Here is a 14751-nt window from a genome sequence, read left to right on the forward strand (position 1 = left end):
AGATATCAAAACCAAGAGGAGTCCCCAACATTGGCCTTGTGTGAAAAAAGAAAATTAGGTGCTTTCCGCAACCAACCATCCTGCAATTTGTGTGTTTGCAGATAGTGACTAAGCCAGATATTGCACAAAAATATGTGACAAATAAAAATAGAATTCTTTCAAAGCACAGGAGATGACATTATTTGATTCAAACGAGATGTCTTTTGCGTAAGAGACACTATTAGGAAAGAATCTGCTGTCATTTTTCGAAGAATTGGAAGCAGTAATGTCTGATCTATGAATTATGGAGCTGCTTGAATGCCCTTAATCTGAAACTGGAAGATAATCTTCGTCATCTGTTTGACAGATGAATTGAGGTCACAGAAAGTAAAACATTACACCTGATGATAATGAGGGTAATGGCACATGTTTCATGCCATGACAAGTAAGAATGTGTTTTATGATCCTGTTGCTCCAGTTGCCATTTATGCAATGTGATGTATTGCTACCATCATAGCCTTCTGCGTCTGTTTCAGTGTTGACGCACCAATTACCAGTAGATCTTTATCTGTATCAGCCATTAAGTTCTCTGTGGGGAAGCCTCAGGCATAAATCTATGCACTGGTGTGTGTGTGTGTGTGTGTGTGTGTGTGTGTGTGTGTGTGTGTGTGTGTGTGTGTGTGTGTGTGCCCGCAGGAAAGGGTTTGCAAGCAAAAAGCTTGTGTGTGCACATATTTGTGTGCACATGTAAGATCTCTGAGAAATGATAATGCCAATGCGGTATATGGTCTCTGTGGACATTCAGCATTGTCATATAGATCGGCGCTGTGCATACACAATGAATGATGCACCCCTCCCTCTCTTGTTGAGCTGCAGAACATATTACTCACAACCTTGACTTTGAGAAGGAGACTGGAATCTTGAGCCCTGTAAGTGGTGTTTTCTAAGAACAAAATTGTGCATTACAATCACTGCAGATTTAAATGTGAATATTCATATTTGCATCTATTCCTTTTCTAATCTGCTTTTATTTCATTTTTCTATTCAAAATATTCGCAAATTTGTTAACTATAGCATGAAATATATGATATTCCGATTGTCAAATATGTCCAAGTGGATGTGTTATGTTGTTTAAACACCTTTATAATGATCACGTTAGTTGACCTATACAATACATGCAATGGGAGCTTCCATGTTCATTTGCACCGCAGTTCAGAGAATCAGATCTGAAACACGTGAATTCATCCACTTTTCCCAAAATACATGAAACACACGTACACAATGTGTATATGACATGAATAAAACACGTTGTCTAATTATAATGGAAAGGATTGTTATTGCCGCTTCCTGAGTGTGTATTTTACAAACTCTAAATATATTGTTTTGTTACTACTCATGTGTATTTAAATGTCTGTAACCTAAAATAAACATTATGCGGTTGAAAACACTGCATATTTGTGATATATGAAAAGCGCTGAGCATGTCCATCTCTGGATCGCACATTTGAATTTGGCAGTTGATCACGTGATGCACCGAACGCACGCTTCAGAGCTCCTCTGGAACCCTCTACTTCCCCAGCTCCACCTGTATAGATCTGCTACTGGTAATTGCTATTTGTGCAGCAGCATTGTGTCTTACATGCTCACAGCAGCGTATCTGTGTTTGTATTGGCAGTAGCAAGTCCCTGTACTAACAGCAGTAACAGCAGCAGCGTAGCCGATCTATTCCACCAAGATCATTAACTTTGTCATATCCGTTACCAGCTGTCATGATAGAACTGATATTATGCAACTCTTAAGGTGATTACACAGGGCAACTTTTTGAGCAATGTTGCCAGGCAATTTTGCCAAGCGATGTTGCTTGGGCAATTTCCCATTGAGAACAAATTTCGATTTAAAGTATCCAGATAGAAATTTGTTGACTATTCTCAATGGGAAAGTGCCCAAGCAACATTGCTCAAAAAGTTGACCCGTATATCATCACCTTTAGAAATCGGTGTAGCTGAAAACCTGTTATTTAAAGTAGGCTGTCAACACAGTTGTGGCAGTAAAATACTTTATAGAGTATTATAAATGACAAAATGTAATATTATAATAATATGACATATAAAAAGCATATATGTGGTAACGCTTACCACCATAGACTGCTTATAGATGCAATTATATATATATATATATATATATATATATATATATATATATATATATATATATATATATATATATATATATATATATATATATATAAAAAACACTGCTTTTGTCAATGAAAACACATTTCTAAAATAAATAAGATGTGTATGCCTAGGTAAGTTGTACAGTTTCTTTAAAATTCTAATTCAAATTTTTGGGAGGAAGTTAAATTCGATATTTAGGAGGGGGAGGGGTGTAATCTTTATGTACTGTTGTGTAAATGCTGCAAGCAAATTGCCTTGAGGAAATGAAATAAAGTCTAACTGAACTGAATTTAGCTGAACAGGTTTTGCCTCAGGTTGCTCTAGGCTGACTGTCAGAGTTTTAAGTATACTGTAAATCACATTGGATAAAAGCTTTTGCTAAATGGCAGCTGGCTGTTTACTGTCTTAGTAAATATCCATCTGGGCTACATGTATGTATGTATGTATGTGTATATGTAAGCTATGTGAATAACAGACAAAAAGTGAAAAACAATTACATTAGTCCCACATATGCAAATTAGAGATTTAACAGCCTACATGTGGGGACAAATATACCCACTGCTGCAGAGGCCTGAATTTTATTATGCTGCATCATAGGAAGAAATTGATCAAAACCCCCTTTTAAAAAGACAAACTAAATGTGAACTAAATTAGTTGCCATGAGGAATTCCACAAATTCCTGATTTAAATATCTCTTTATGTGGAAAAATATATGGGGGATAAGGGGGTTAATGTATACCGTGAACACAGATGCAGGCTACCCCATCGCTCCAAAACAAACATGCATTCTCATTTGCGTCCACACACGAGAACCATAATTCATTCATTGTATTCTTCAAATAACACAAGCATGTCAAGCAAGTTGACAGCTGTGAGAGAGCGCGCGGAGTATGCATGCCTTCCAGCAGGTGGAGCAGACTCTGAGCTTCCACATAACACTAACAGCTTGAGAGCGGCGACACATCTCTGCCACTGGCGTCATCGTCCTCATCTCCAAGCAACCCCTCCATCAGCACTGGCGTCACCGTACGACGAACCCGCACAGTTGCTCGGCAACTTCTGCCTTGTGCGCTCGCCCGGCCTCGCGCCCCGCTCCGAGCTCTGACGCGAGTATGACGTTAATGAGGCGGGTATCAGTTTGTTATGGCAAGAGGGGGAGGAGGCGGAGTCCCTCATCACACCATGAGCCTGTAGCATTTGTCTTATGCCAGCAGAGCTGCTGTAGAGCGGAGCCTCAGTGGCCGGAGCGGCACCTTGTACATAGTAGCGCGCTCCGTAAAAGTGTATATCGTTGTACATAGGAACTATTATCCAGAGAGAATAAAAAACTAAACATATTTTCCCATCAAAGTTTGCATAGGGAATGACTTGTCAATGCAGGCTTAAAAACCATTTGTACTGTGGAAGGAGGTGGATTTTATTCATGTGTTAAAGGTAAGCGTATTTTCGGTTTTGTTTCTTTCACATGACATGCTTGTGTAAAATTAATGTCTAACAGATTTAAACATTTATATAGCTAGTTGTTTTGTTGTTTTTATTTACTGGACATTTCTCATATAATTTCAAGGACATTTATGAATATACTGGGATTAGTTTTAAGTTGACTAAAATTGGACTATTTCAATTAAATTAACTTGCCTTTAAGTGAGCTGAAAATGTGTTATATATCAGTGCATCTTAAATATAAAATGTTATTAGGGGATTTGATTTATTGGTTTATGAAGCACTCATAGACTGCTTTGTGAAGGTTCTGTTAGGATTGCATGTGTAAGAATAATTGCTAACGAATAATAATAATAATAACTATAAATTTGTCAGTTCAGTATTATTATAGCACATTTATAACGTACTCTTTATGGTTTATTGCAGATAAAATAAAGTTATCGCTGCGCTTAAGCACACACAAACCCGGCATCATGGTTATAATGACGGACAGCAGCACGGGCTCTCAGTCGAGTTGTGCCCAGGCCAGGCCTCTGCAGGTCGGCTTCTATGAGATCATCAGAACCCTCGGCAAGGGAAACTTTGCTGTGGTGAAACTGGCCAGACACAAAGTAACGAAAACACAGGTAAGAAGACTCCTGCATCATGCAATGCCTCAATATTATGTTGTATTCCTTCAAATCGGTCAATAATAATAATAATGATTCTGCATAAACAAAGTGTGTTTTATTGCATTTTTTTAATGCAGGTTGCAATTAAAATAATTGATAAAACAAGACTGAACTCTGCCAACTTGGAGAAAATCTACAGGGAGGTTCAGATTATGAAGCTGCTCAATCACCCTCACATCATAAAGCTCTATCAGGTAAATTATATGATTTATAAAGCTAATAATGATGTTATAGGGAGTGTTGTGTATTTTAGCATGCTCAGTGACATTGAGAGTGTGGTTTAATGTTGAGTGAATGTCTTAAGTGTTGGTCACGCATATGGTGAGGTGTACTTCCCTGGAAGTACATCTGGTTATCATGCAAAGTATAAATAGACTGAAGTTACTTTCTCGCTTGTATCCAACTTCTGCATAGCAACTGTATTATTACACTGTTAAATATGTTTACACTGCATTACACTGCAAAAATAGCGTCAGGTCACTTAAATCTTGTTTTATTGAATTAAAAATATATATGACAGAAAAAAAAAAATATTACAATAAGTTACACAAAAAATAAAGATGAGAAAAATAAATAAATCCTTAAAGTTAGAACTGCATGGTTTTACTAAAAACAATTCAGTAACAATGGTATTTTTTTTAATTTAGATTCAAGGCTGTTTTGAAGTGGATTTTAGATCATATTGTTTTTAAAATATTATTATATTGGACTAATCTGTGTCCAAAATGTGTGGTTTTGCCTGGGATTGAGAGACAGAAAAGCAGAGTGTGTGTTGGACATAAGGATACAGGATCTAAATCTCTGACCAAGTGCAATGTGTCTGCAGAGTCACGTGAAGCTAGCTGTCTTTAATGAGGAAAAATCTCTAAGAGGTACAATCTGATTTGATCCCTGGGCTTGTTTTTTCACCATAGTTTGGCTCACACACTCATGTAAACAGTGACAGGGTGCTAAAACGTCAGCACATTCTTGCTCTCATAGCCTGTACCATTTAAGTTTGTTTTGTTCAGATTAGCATTTTGCGGATTATACCGGAGATCCGAGGTTGCGAGAACCTAAAATCCTTGGGAATAACATCTCAGCTCACTGCTTTGGATCTGATCCCTGACAATTGTTGAGGTGGAGGGTTTGGGAATTGAGCAGCAGTTCCTGTTTGTGGCTTGACACGAGCTTGATCTGCCTTTCCTTCCTTACATATTAATTAATAAAACCATATCTTAATTTCATCCAACATATGAGCTGATGACTGCAATATCAGCAAGAATCCTTTACGTAAGCGTCCTGGATTTTCAGCTCATTTTGGTGTCAGATAACCTGAAATGTACCTCTCCTTTTATAACTAAAGCCCTTGTTTTAGGAGAAACCCTTTGAGATGAAAAATGTGGAACTAGTGACCCATGACCCTTCATGATAAACTGTTTCCGTTCTCTTGCTTCTTGTACAAACAGTCCTTTTATTGCCTTTAGCTTCTCGTTCACTTCAGACACACTCTCTTCAAAACTATCAATAGTTTCCTTCACTCATCTCCCTCTGCTGTAGTGACGGAGGGAGACGTCTCTGTGGGACAAACAGGCCGGGGTTTCTAAGGAAGCTATGACATCATTGGCACCTCTGGGTTGACATTAAAGGCTGAACTCTTTGGACGTTTGGTTTATCTGGAGATAAAGACCCTTTTCCTGCTGTTGCACAGCCTGACTATGTGGGTCATTACACGTCGTGTTGCGCACTAGCCTGAAGTATCGAGTGTCTGAGCCTGTGTATGGATGATTACACAGGTTTCTCAGTGATAGAAAAAGAGGACAGCACAGAACCTGTTGTGCAACTCTTTCTGGTAGCGCAACATGCGTTTAGTGTTTCTCCCTCAGGCCTCTCCCGGGAACTTACGTGACATTCTTGTAAAGGGTGAGGACGTCATACACCCTCTCTTTTATGATTTTTTCGCTATTAGTGGTTGAACTGCTGCTCCTTTTGTGTCACTCTGTGTCTTTGTGCTCAAACTAGGTCTTATATGTCAACATGTTCTATGGTTCATAAGAAACTGGTTGGTGAAGATGAAGTTTCAGTTGTCATTAGCTGTGGCAGTGATGGATCAGACGTGTGTATGTGCTCAGGGCATTCAGGAAATTCTTTACTACACTTTTATGCAATGGTGAATGTCATTACAAACTATTCTGTCCTGTGTGAATGACAAGAACTATGAAAAAAAGTTGACAGAAAGAGGAAATTTGGTTTGAAAGGGAAGTTGAGATCAGATAGTTGATGCATGAAATGTCCATGAATATGTCCAACCGTTAACAATTTGTAGGAATGCATAGAGAAAGTGTATATTATTAACTTAAAAAATTCTACTACAAAAATACATGCACAAAATGTAGTAGTAAAAATAGTGACGATGATTCATTAATAATATTAATTTGAATGCTAGTGTTCACAACCTTTGTATAATTCTATGATTCTTTTGTCTTTACAGGTCATGGAGACCAAAGACATGCTGTACATTGTGACAGAGTATGCAAAAAATGGAGAAATGTTTGGTAAGTAGAAACACTTTTGTAAATTAATGACTGAGTAATCTGTGAAAAGATTGAAGGGCGTCTATTGTTTTTGACGCCTACGTCTCTTCCAAAACCTCTTGTCCAGTTGTTGTAGATAATGAGGTCTGACGGGGAAAGAATTATTTAGATCAACACTGCCGTCAGAGCAGTGAGTCAGTGAGTGAGCACAGAGCGAGACAGGTGTTGGATTTTCAAGCTTTATGTAACTGTGTAAAAGGGATAAGCTGCTGTACCTCTGCTTGTCCTCACCACCTAGGGATTTAAACACATATATTACATATCTGTCTCTTCACCTGTCATATACTCAGCCTTTAAAAAATAACAATGGCTGGCTCCCCAGATAAACCGTATGCTTGGTTATGTCTTTATATGGTGTTTTCAAGGCGATGTCTCCTCCCTTCCTAAGCCTTCCTGTTCTTTACAGACTATCTGACGTCCAATGGAAGGATGAGTGAAAACGAAGCTCGTAAGAAGTTTTGGCAGATTCTGACGGCGGTGGACTACTGCCACCGACACCACATAGTCCACAGAGACCTCAAAACTGAAAACCTGCTGCTAGATGCCAACATGAACATCAAGCTGGCAGGTGAGCAGAGAAAATAAGCTTTTATGGGTTCACATATTGATGTGCCCTGCTCATAAACCCTTCCCAGTGCCAGACTTTGAGTGTCTTATACAGAAAGTAATTAGTGTATTTACAGATTGGATCAGAAATAAAATTAAGTAATCAAACTAGTCTGCGTCTTTGTACAAACACAAGTCATTCATTAAATAACTAATTTCAGGATTTTACACCATTCTGAAGCAATTTTATGAGTAATAAGTCTTTTCATCTACAAAGAACTCACTTCAGTTCTGTTTCTTCCAGACTTTGGATTTGGAAACTTCTACAATGCCGGGGAGCCTCTCTCCACGTGGTGTGGAAGCCCGCCATATGCTGCCCCAGAGGTCTTTGAGGGGAAAGAGTATGAGGGGCCCCAGTTAGACATTTGGGTATGTTCATTATTATGATTTTCACCTGATGTCTTACGTAGCTGTTGAATATGAAATTATAATGATATAATTAGAATTATGAAATTATAAAAGTATACTTGTAAAGTATACTTTACAGTGCTTGAATACCAAAACTCTGTTCAGCATTTATAAAGTAACCAATAGCAATGATGTTGTCATATTATTTGCCTTCTAAATAGAAAATCTACTTCTAGCTTACACTTATCTGCATACTGAATATAATATAATATAATATAATATAATATAATATAATATAATATAATATAATATAATATAATATAATATAATATAATATAATATAATATAATATCTAGTTTAATACATGCTCCAAATGTTTGTCTTTCACAGAGTCTAGGTGTGGTTCTGTATGTGCTGGTGTGCGGGTCCCTGCCCTTTGATGGGGAGAGTCTTCCAGCTCTGAGACAAAGAGTGACAGAGGGCCGATTCAGAATACCATTCTTCATGTCACAAGGTACAGCTCTACACTCCCTTTGTTCATGTACAATGCTGCAGCATCATAAAAAAAAAAAACAACAACAAATAAAACAACTAACAACAAACACATTTTTGACTGAAACCTCCTTATCTCCTTGTCCAGACTGTGAAAATCTGATCCGTAAGATGCTGGTGGTTGACCCTGCCAAGCGGATCAGTGTTGCTCAGATCAAGCAGCATCGATGGATGCTTGCGGATCCCAGCGCACCCCACCAGACCCTTTCCCTGTCCCTTACTGACTACAACTCCAACCTGGGAGACTACAGTGAGCCCGTCTTAGGCATCATGCAGACACTTGGCATTGACAGACAGAGGACTGTGGAGGTAAGAAAAGGGACCGATACTATGGGATTGTAGAGACAGATTGTGTTTATGTTACCAACAGTACTTTGACATTTTCAGCAGGGAAGGGCTTGTTTACCAGAACAAGGGTTAATACTTAATACATGTTGTTCGAAGGACATAAATTATCAATTGTCGCCTCCGAATAAAAGCAACATCCTATCAAGATTCCTGTGGTTTTAAACATGCACTTCAGTTGGCACCAAAAGGATAAACATAGTACCCTCTGTTTTGAAAGCTGCCATATGTTGCTTTTAGCTTTCTCTTAAATCCATTAATAAGTTAATTCTTGATGCAGACTGCTTGTGTTTCATTACACCTGTTAATGTGATACTCAGTATAACCACTGTGTCTAAAACAGTTTGTCAATTGCTCTCCACAGTCTCTCCAGAACAGTAGCTACAACCATTTCTCAGCAATCTATTACCTGCTGCTAGAAAGAGTGAAGGAGCACCGCAGCCAACAACTGAGCCGCCAGTGCGGAGCCTGGAATCAGAGGTCAAGGGCAGCATCCGATTCCTCCACCCCAGAGGTGAGTGTCAAAGCGAGGCCAAGAACATCTCCTGTTTAAGATGAATTGAATGTCCCTCTGCTAACTCAGCCTTTCCTCTGTCCATCTCACATTCAAGGTGATCTTGGAGTCATCTGACAGCTTCAGAACCTCAGCCTTCCCCATCACCTCCAAGGTGAATGCTCCAGTACATTCAGAGATGGAATGTGAACAAGGAGGCCTGTTTCAGGTCAGTATTTCCGCTGAGCTTGACGTAATTCCTCCCAAGATTGTGTGTCGGCAACTCTGGCCCTCGAGGTCCACTGTCCTGCAGGCTCCAACCCTGAAACAAGCTAATCAAGGTCTTTAGGATTAGGGTTGGAGCTAAACATTGGACAGTGGACCTTGAGGGCCAGAGTTGCTCACATCTGCTTTAGACCCCTCTCTTCCTAGTTGCTCAGTAAATAGAATCCCTGTCCTGTTTCATATTGCAGATATGCAGTGCACCCCCAATCCCCCTCCTTCATTAGAGACATGCAGTGGCTAATGTGAATGCCTCCCTCCCTTCCTCAGCGTGTGGTGTGCCCGGTGGAGGCCAGCCTAAATGGGCTCCTGTGGAACCGATCCATCTCCCCCAACAGCCTGCTGGAGACCACCATAAGTGAGGAGGTGCGACCTTATGACCTGGAGGAGGAAGAAGGGATGCTGCAGGTCCAGCTGCCCCATCTGCCCAGCACTACCTCCCGAAGACATACGCTTGCAGAGGTCTCCGCTCGATTCCACCAGTGCAATCCACCCTGTAAGTGCAATGTTAATAATATGGTGACTTTTATGATTTAATGCACAGATCTGGTTGTTAATTACATCTGTTGTCCTCTCTCAGGTATTGTTGTTAGCCCCTCAGACGGTGCTTCCTCTGACAGCTGTCTGAAGTCCTCCTCAAACCCCAACCCGGGTCACACCACTGCTGTAGAGGATCTTTCCTCACTGCTCATCTCTGGTACTGGCCCTGGGGCCTTAGCCCCTGCTGGAACACCCCTCACTCTTTCCTCCAACCTACTCTTGCAGAACCAAGGCAGCATGCTTGCAGCCAGCTTCCAGGAGGGGCGTAGAGCTTCAGACACCTCCCTTACACAGGGTGAGTTTAACCGAAAAGGAAAAATCTACTTTAAAAGTGCCAAGAATCACATCATAGACCTATTGTTGAAAAATCTTAAATAGCTTAAAAAGAGTTCTAACTGGACTGTGATTATTTCTGTAGGACTAAAGGCGTTTAGACAGCAGCTGAGGAAGAACACTCGTGCAAAAGGCCTGCTAGGGTTGAACAAGATCAAAGGTCTGGCGCGACAGGTGTGCCCTCCGACCTCATGCTCCAGAGGCAGCCGTGGGTCGCTCGGCCCAACTCTGTGCCCTCCCTCAAGCCTCCAGAGCTCTAGTGGCCCCCGTGAACGCCGCAGCATGCTGGAGGAAGTTCTGCACCAGCAGAGGTGAGAAGAAATCCATACCTACCCTAGAATACTGGGTCAATCCTGTTTGCAGAGGCCCCCCAACACTACACATTTTCAAACTCTTTGTAATAAAATACACCTGAAACAACTTATCAGCTCATTAGTAGAGGCTCCAAGACCTGAAATGGATGGGTCAGTAAATTGACTCCCTCTCCTGAGACATCTAAATTGAGCACTGTTGGGGTGCCTCCAGCAACAAGGTTGGAAAACACTGGGGTACATTTCTTGAATATCATTAAACTCTGTTCTTCTTTCCTCATACAGGATGCTACAGATCCAGCACCAGCCTCAGCCCCAAGTCCAGTCTCAGCAGCCCGTGCTCTTCCTCTCGCAGTCCCACCCCTCATCTCCTCCCTCCAACAACCTCTTCGCCCCTGCTGCCCTCTTTTCCAACCCCCCGACTCAACCTATCCTCCCCCAGTGCCAGCAGACCTCTATCGCCTTTCAGCACAACCTGTGGCAGCAACAGCAGCAATCTCTTGACTCCTCTTCCTCGTCCCTGTCTCCTGTGGCATCTGCTGCCCATCTTCTTGAAGCTCGTCTGCACATCAGCCAGCGGCCACATCTCCACCCTCAGTCCCCACAGCACTTGCAGATCCAGCCTACCATCATGTCCCAGGGGCCTTTCTCCCTTCTGCCCCACCAGGGCAGTTGGAGCCTGAGCACCAGCACTGAGCATGAACCCAATGTCCAGGAGCTGGTCTGTGCTGGTCAAAAGCAGCAACTCAGCAGCTGTGTCATGGTCAAGTAAAGAAGGCAAAAACTTTGAAAAAGATCTTAAGAGTGATGCTGACTGCTTCCTCCACTCTTAGTCCAGAGTGAGCCAGCGGACAATGGTGTTGAGCATCAGAGCCAGAAGGCACCTCATTTTGATGATGCTTTCAAACGTTTTCTAATGCAAAGGAGAGACAGTTTCACTCTCTCTCCAGACACACAATTCCATGATCGTGTCTATATGGGTTGGAATGACCAGAGACAATAAGAAGCAATAACCAGCCTCTTCATTGAGCCCATGATCCTTGCCAGGTCCTCCTGTCCACACAGCAATAAAGGACGGGTCTCTGAACAAGGAACTGAAGAGTGTGATTTTTCATCCAATTGCGAGTGGGTCCACTCATATATAAAACTGGCCTCCATAATCGCAAATGATTATGTCAGAGATGCTTGTTTATCCTCTATACAAGTATGAAAATAGGACACTGATGTCTTCCTTACAGATTTTTCCAAGGATTTCCTTTCAGGTTTTGAGCATTTTCTTTTTCTTTTTTTCTTTTGTGTGTGTGTGTTTCACATCTCCAGAGAAGACCAAAGTTGATTGCTTTTTGTTGAATTTTTGAAGTTTGACGTTTTGATTTCTTTCCTAGAAGTTCTTGAAACAAAATGCAGTATCTGAGTTATCCTAAACTTCCAAAACCTAGAAAAAATACTGTCGTTTCATCTGTCATTTGAAAATGTGTGCAAACTAGTCACGCTATGCCTCCAATTATTTGTGTGCATTGAAGAGGCGCCTTAGTATGAGGGGAAAGCTAGATATAAGCACAAGAGGTAATGCATAATGTTCACTTAGACCAGGTCTTTGAGCTTTCGCTATCTGTGACTATGACGTCATTGCTGCTTCATTTTGTGTCACATCCATACAAAGACACTAGACAATTATAATCACAGAAATGTACACCTACCAATGATTTAAATGATAGGAGACATTGTCAGGTCTAGCTGTTCAGTTTTGGTCCCTCAAGACTCCTCTTCCATCAGTTCACTACCTCCTCCATAACTGATCATTGACCTCAGAAGGCTGTATCTCAACACACACTGTATGAGAATAAGTTAGACCCATTACAATGTCTTTTTTTTAAACAGTGAACAAAGAATATGAGAATAGTGCAATATTTCACATTGAAATGTAGAACCAGGAGAGGAAGCTGTTGTAGGAAAGCAAAAGGTACTTCATGCCTGATAATGTTATTTTATTCTTTCTTTTTTAGAGCATGCTTTTTTTTCTATTTGTAATGATTGTATGTACAAGATCATTTAATGATGTATTCTGCATGAGCGTAGGAAATAAGAGCCTGGCCATTTTGTACAGCTTGTTCTCTTCGTGACAGAGATTGCCTTTGCATCCAGGCTAGCTTGGTAGAACGTCAGAAATAACAAAACTAAAATAACAGGAAAGCCAAAGAGAGAGCGCAGGGAAGATCGAGAGAAACATACTTTTCATAAAGATGTCATGGTGGTAAAAAGCTCTCCTTTTATCAAAGTGTAGCGTGTTCAAATCTCCCAAAAGCAGTCTTACTGCTCAGATGTAAGAATTAGCTGCCTACTCTAGCTAACAAATATTTGATAAGCAATTGTTTTTAGAATGCAAAGGTCCTCCATTTCTCAGAAAGGCCATGCATTTACATACTCAAATATTTTTTTTTTCTTGATTAAAATGCACACACACATAGCTGAATATGTCTTGTAGCGATAGAGTTGAATTTTATAATTTTTCTATTTTTAGCTTACAATCTAGGTGCTAGAAGTAGATTTCAGAAGTGTTTTGGGTTTGTGTGCAATTTATATGAAATAATAGTGTGTTACCATTGTTGAAGCTCCACCATTTGCTTGAGGCACTGTTTTCATAGCCCTAAATGATCCTGTTGCATGTCTGTCTTTTGTGAATTCGACATATTTGTGCAATGGTTTCTAGTAGTTTAGAAAAAAAAAAACTGTGCTGTGTTGTTTTCAAATTGGGTCATAAAACAACAGTGTTTGAAACCAGTGCAGGAAAAGATGAATTGAAGGTAAAGTTTGTAAAGAAAATGTCAGAAGCAGTGTTAACATGCATTTCCTTTTTCACCCACCACCAAAACTTGTGCCTTTGTCTGAACAAATCCAGTGGTGGTAAAAAAAATAAATAAATAAGCTTGATTTTAGGATATCAGAAAGATGAAGAGGTGTGTATCTTATGCTTTTGTTAGTTTTAACACCCCATTTTATACTTTCATTTCATTTGCAAATGCACTTTATGATGACAGTTGCTTTTGAACATGGTGTTTGTTTCCACTGCAGGTATGAGTCTGTAGTTACTTTTGAAACACAATGTTTTGATGCTAAACTGTAAATTTTTTTTTTTTTTTTGATTATATTTCCCAGATGTGCTTGCCTGCTTGTATGTGTGATTGTACATGGCTGTGTGAAAGTATATGAGAGATAGTTTTATTTATGTCGCTATTTATTTGAATAAAAATTCACCTCTTGAAATTCATTTCTCTGTGTTTGCGTTTTTCCTCACTTTTTTCTGGGTTTCCAGTTGCTTATATGGAATTTCATATTACTATTATCATATATTAGGTTATCAGGATTACATAAACACTATTGTTTGACTACAAATTTACATGTGCAAAATGCTATATACATATTGAAATGATAAAATATGCCTCGCAAAAAAAAGTATTATCGTCTGTGTATTTTTTGTCTAGTTTTTGAGTAAAAATATCTAAAATAACAATAAAATAATACATTGAATAAAACGAGACAAAATGTTCAAAATAAAGATTGTTTTCAGGGAATATATTTTTGTTTTTTTTAAATATTTTTTATAAAATTTCTGACTTTCCTGTTTTCCAATTGGCTTTTTGTTGCTGTTGTTGTTGTTGTTGATGATGAACTAACAAAACTTAGATGCTTACACTTAAAAGTCTTATCTTGTGGAATAAAAAAAAAAATATTTAAGAAAACATTCTCTTATTTTCTAAAGCAATTTTGCTTCTCAAGTAGTTGTCTAGTATTTATCTTGTTTTTTATTCAACAAACAATAAAAAAAATATATATATTTTTTAAATTAATTTTACTGACATTTTTTTTTTTTTTTTTTTTGGTAGTGGTACAACAACAACAACAACAATCGGTTTGAATAACATGAAATTTATTTGTAGACCGTAAACAGCTCAAACCTGAGCAGCAAACAGAAACATAACAATTAGCGTGAAACACAACTGTCCATAATATATAATCCAATGTGACAGTTTCTGTGGAGAGGATCACAGGTACAGTGGAGGATAAAGCACATGTAAACACATTCCAGTGCATGTGAGTT

At 39.4% G+C, this 14751-nt stretch overlaps 1 protein-coding gene across 4 annotated transcripts; it reads left to right on the forward strand.

Annotated features, from left to right (window-relative positions):
- The first annotated feature begins 2763 nt into the window (after positions 1-2763).
- sik1 (salt-inducible kinase 1) lies at positions 2764-13908 on the forward strand. 4 transcript variants are annotated; one of them, XM_067408838.1, is made up of 14 exons: positions 2764-3589; positions 4025-4224; positions 4347-4463; positions 6740-6803; positions 7249-7410; positions 7693-7817; positions 8187-8310; positions 8437-8657; positions 9058-9207; positions 9305-9415; positions 9739-9964; positions 10049-10303; positions 10427-10652; positions 10938-13908. In XM_067408838.1, the coding sequence occupies exons 2-14, from the start codon at positions 4072-4074 to the stop codon at positions 11422-11424; spliced, it is 2421 nt and encodes an 806-aa protein (XP_067264939.1). In that variant the 5' UTR covers positions 2764-3589; positions 4025-4071; the 3' UTR covers positions 11425-13908. The 4 variants fall into 4 exon arrangements, with proteins under 4 accessions (XP_067264939.1, XP_067264942.1, XP_067264941.1 ...); XM_067408841.1 differs by lacking the exons at positions 2764-3589; positions 4025-4224; positions 4347-4463 and adding an exon at positions 4506-5141; XM_067408840.1 differs by lacking the exons at positions 2764-3589; positions 4025-4224; positions 4347-4463 and adding an exon at positions 5250-6171.
- The last annotated feature ends 843 nt before the right edge of the window (positions 13909-14751 follow it).

This window comes from Chanodichthys erythropterus, chromosome 14, assembly GCF_024489055.1.
Source record: "Chanodichthys erythropterus isolate Z2021 chromosome 14, ASM2448905v1, whole genome shotgun sequence".
Taxonomy (NCBI): Eukaryota; Metazoa; Chordata; class Actinopteri; order Cypriniformes; family Xenocyprididae; genus Chanodichthys; species Chanodichthys erythropterus.

What these genes read in the sequence shown, in the direction of transcription:
- sik1 (XM_067408838.1), top strand. Translation starts at nt 4,072, where the DNA reads ATGGTTATAATGACGGACAGCAGCACGGGCTCTCAGTCGAGTTGTGCC. An exon ending in ACATCATAAAGCTCTATCAG is followed by an intron (nt 4,464 to 6,739) that starts GTAAATTATATG and finishes TTGTCTTTACAG; the next exon opens with GTCATGGAGACCAAAGACAT. An exon ending in AACAAGGAGGCCTGTTTCAG is followed by an intron (nt 9,416 to 9,738) that starts GTCAGTATTTCC and finishes TCCCTTCCTCAG; the next exon opens with CGTGTGGTGTGCCCGGTGGA.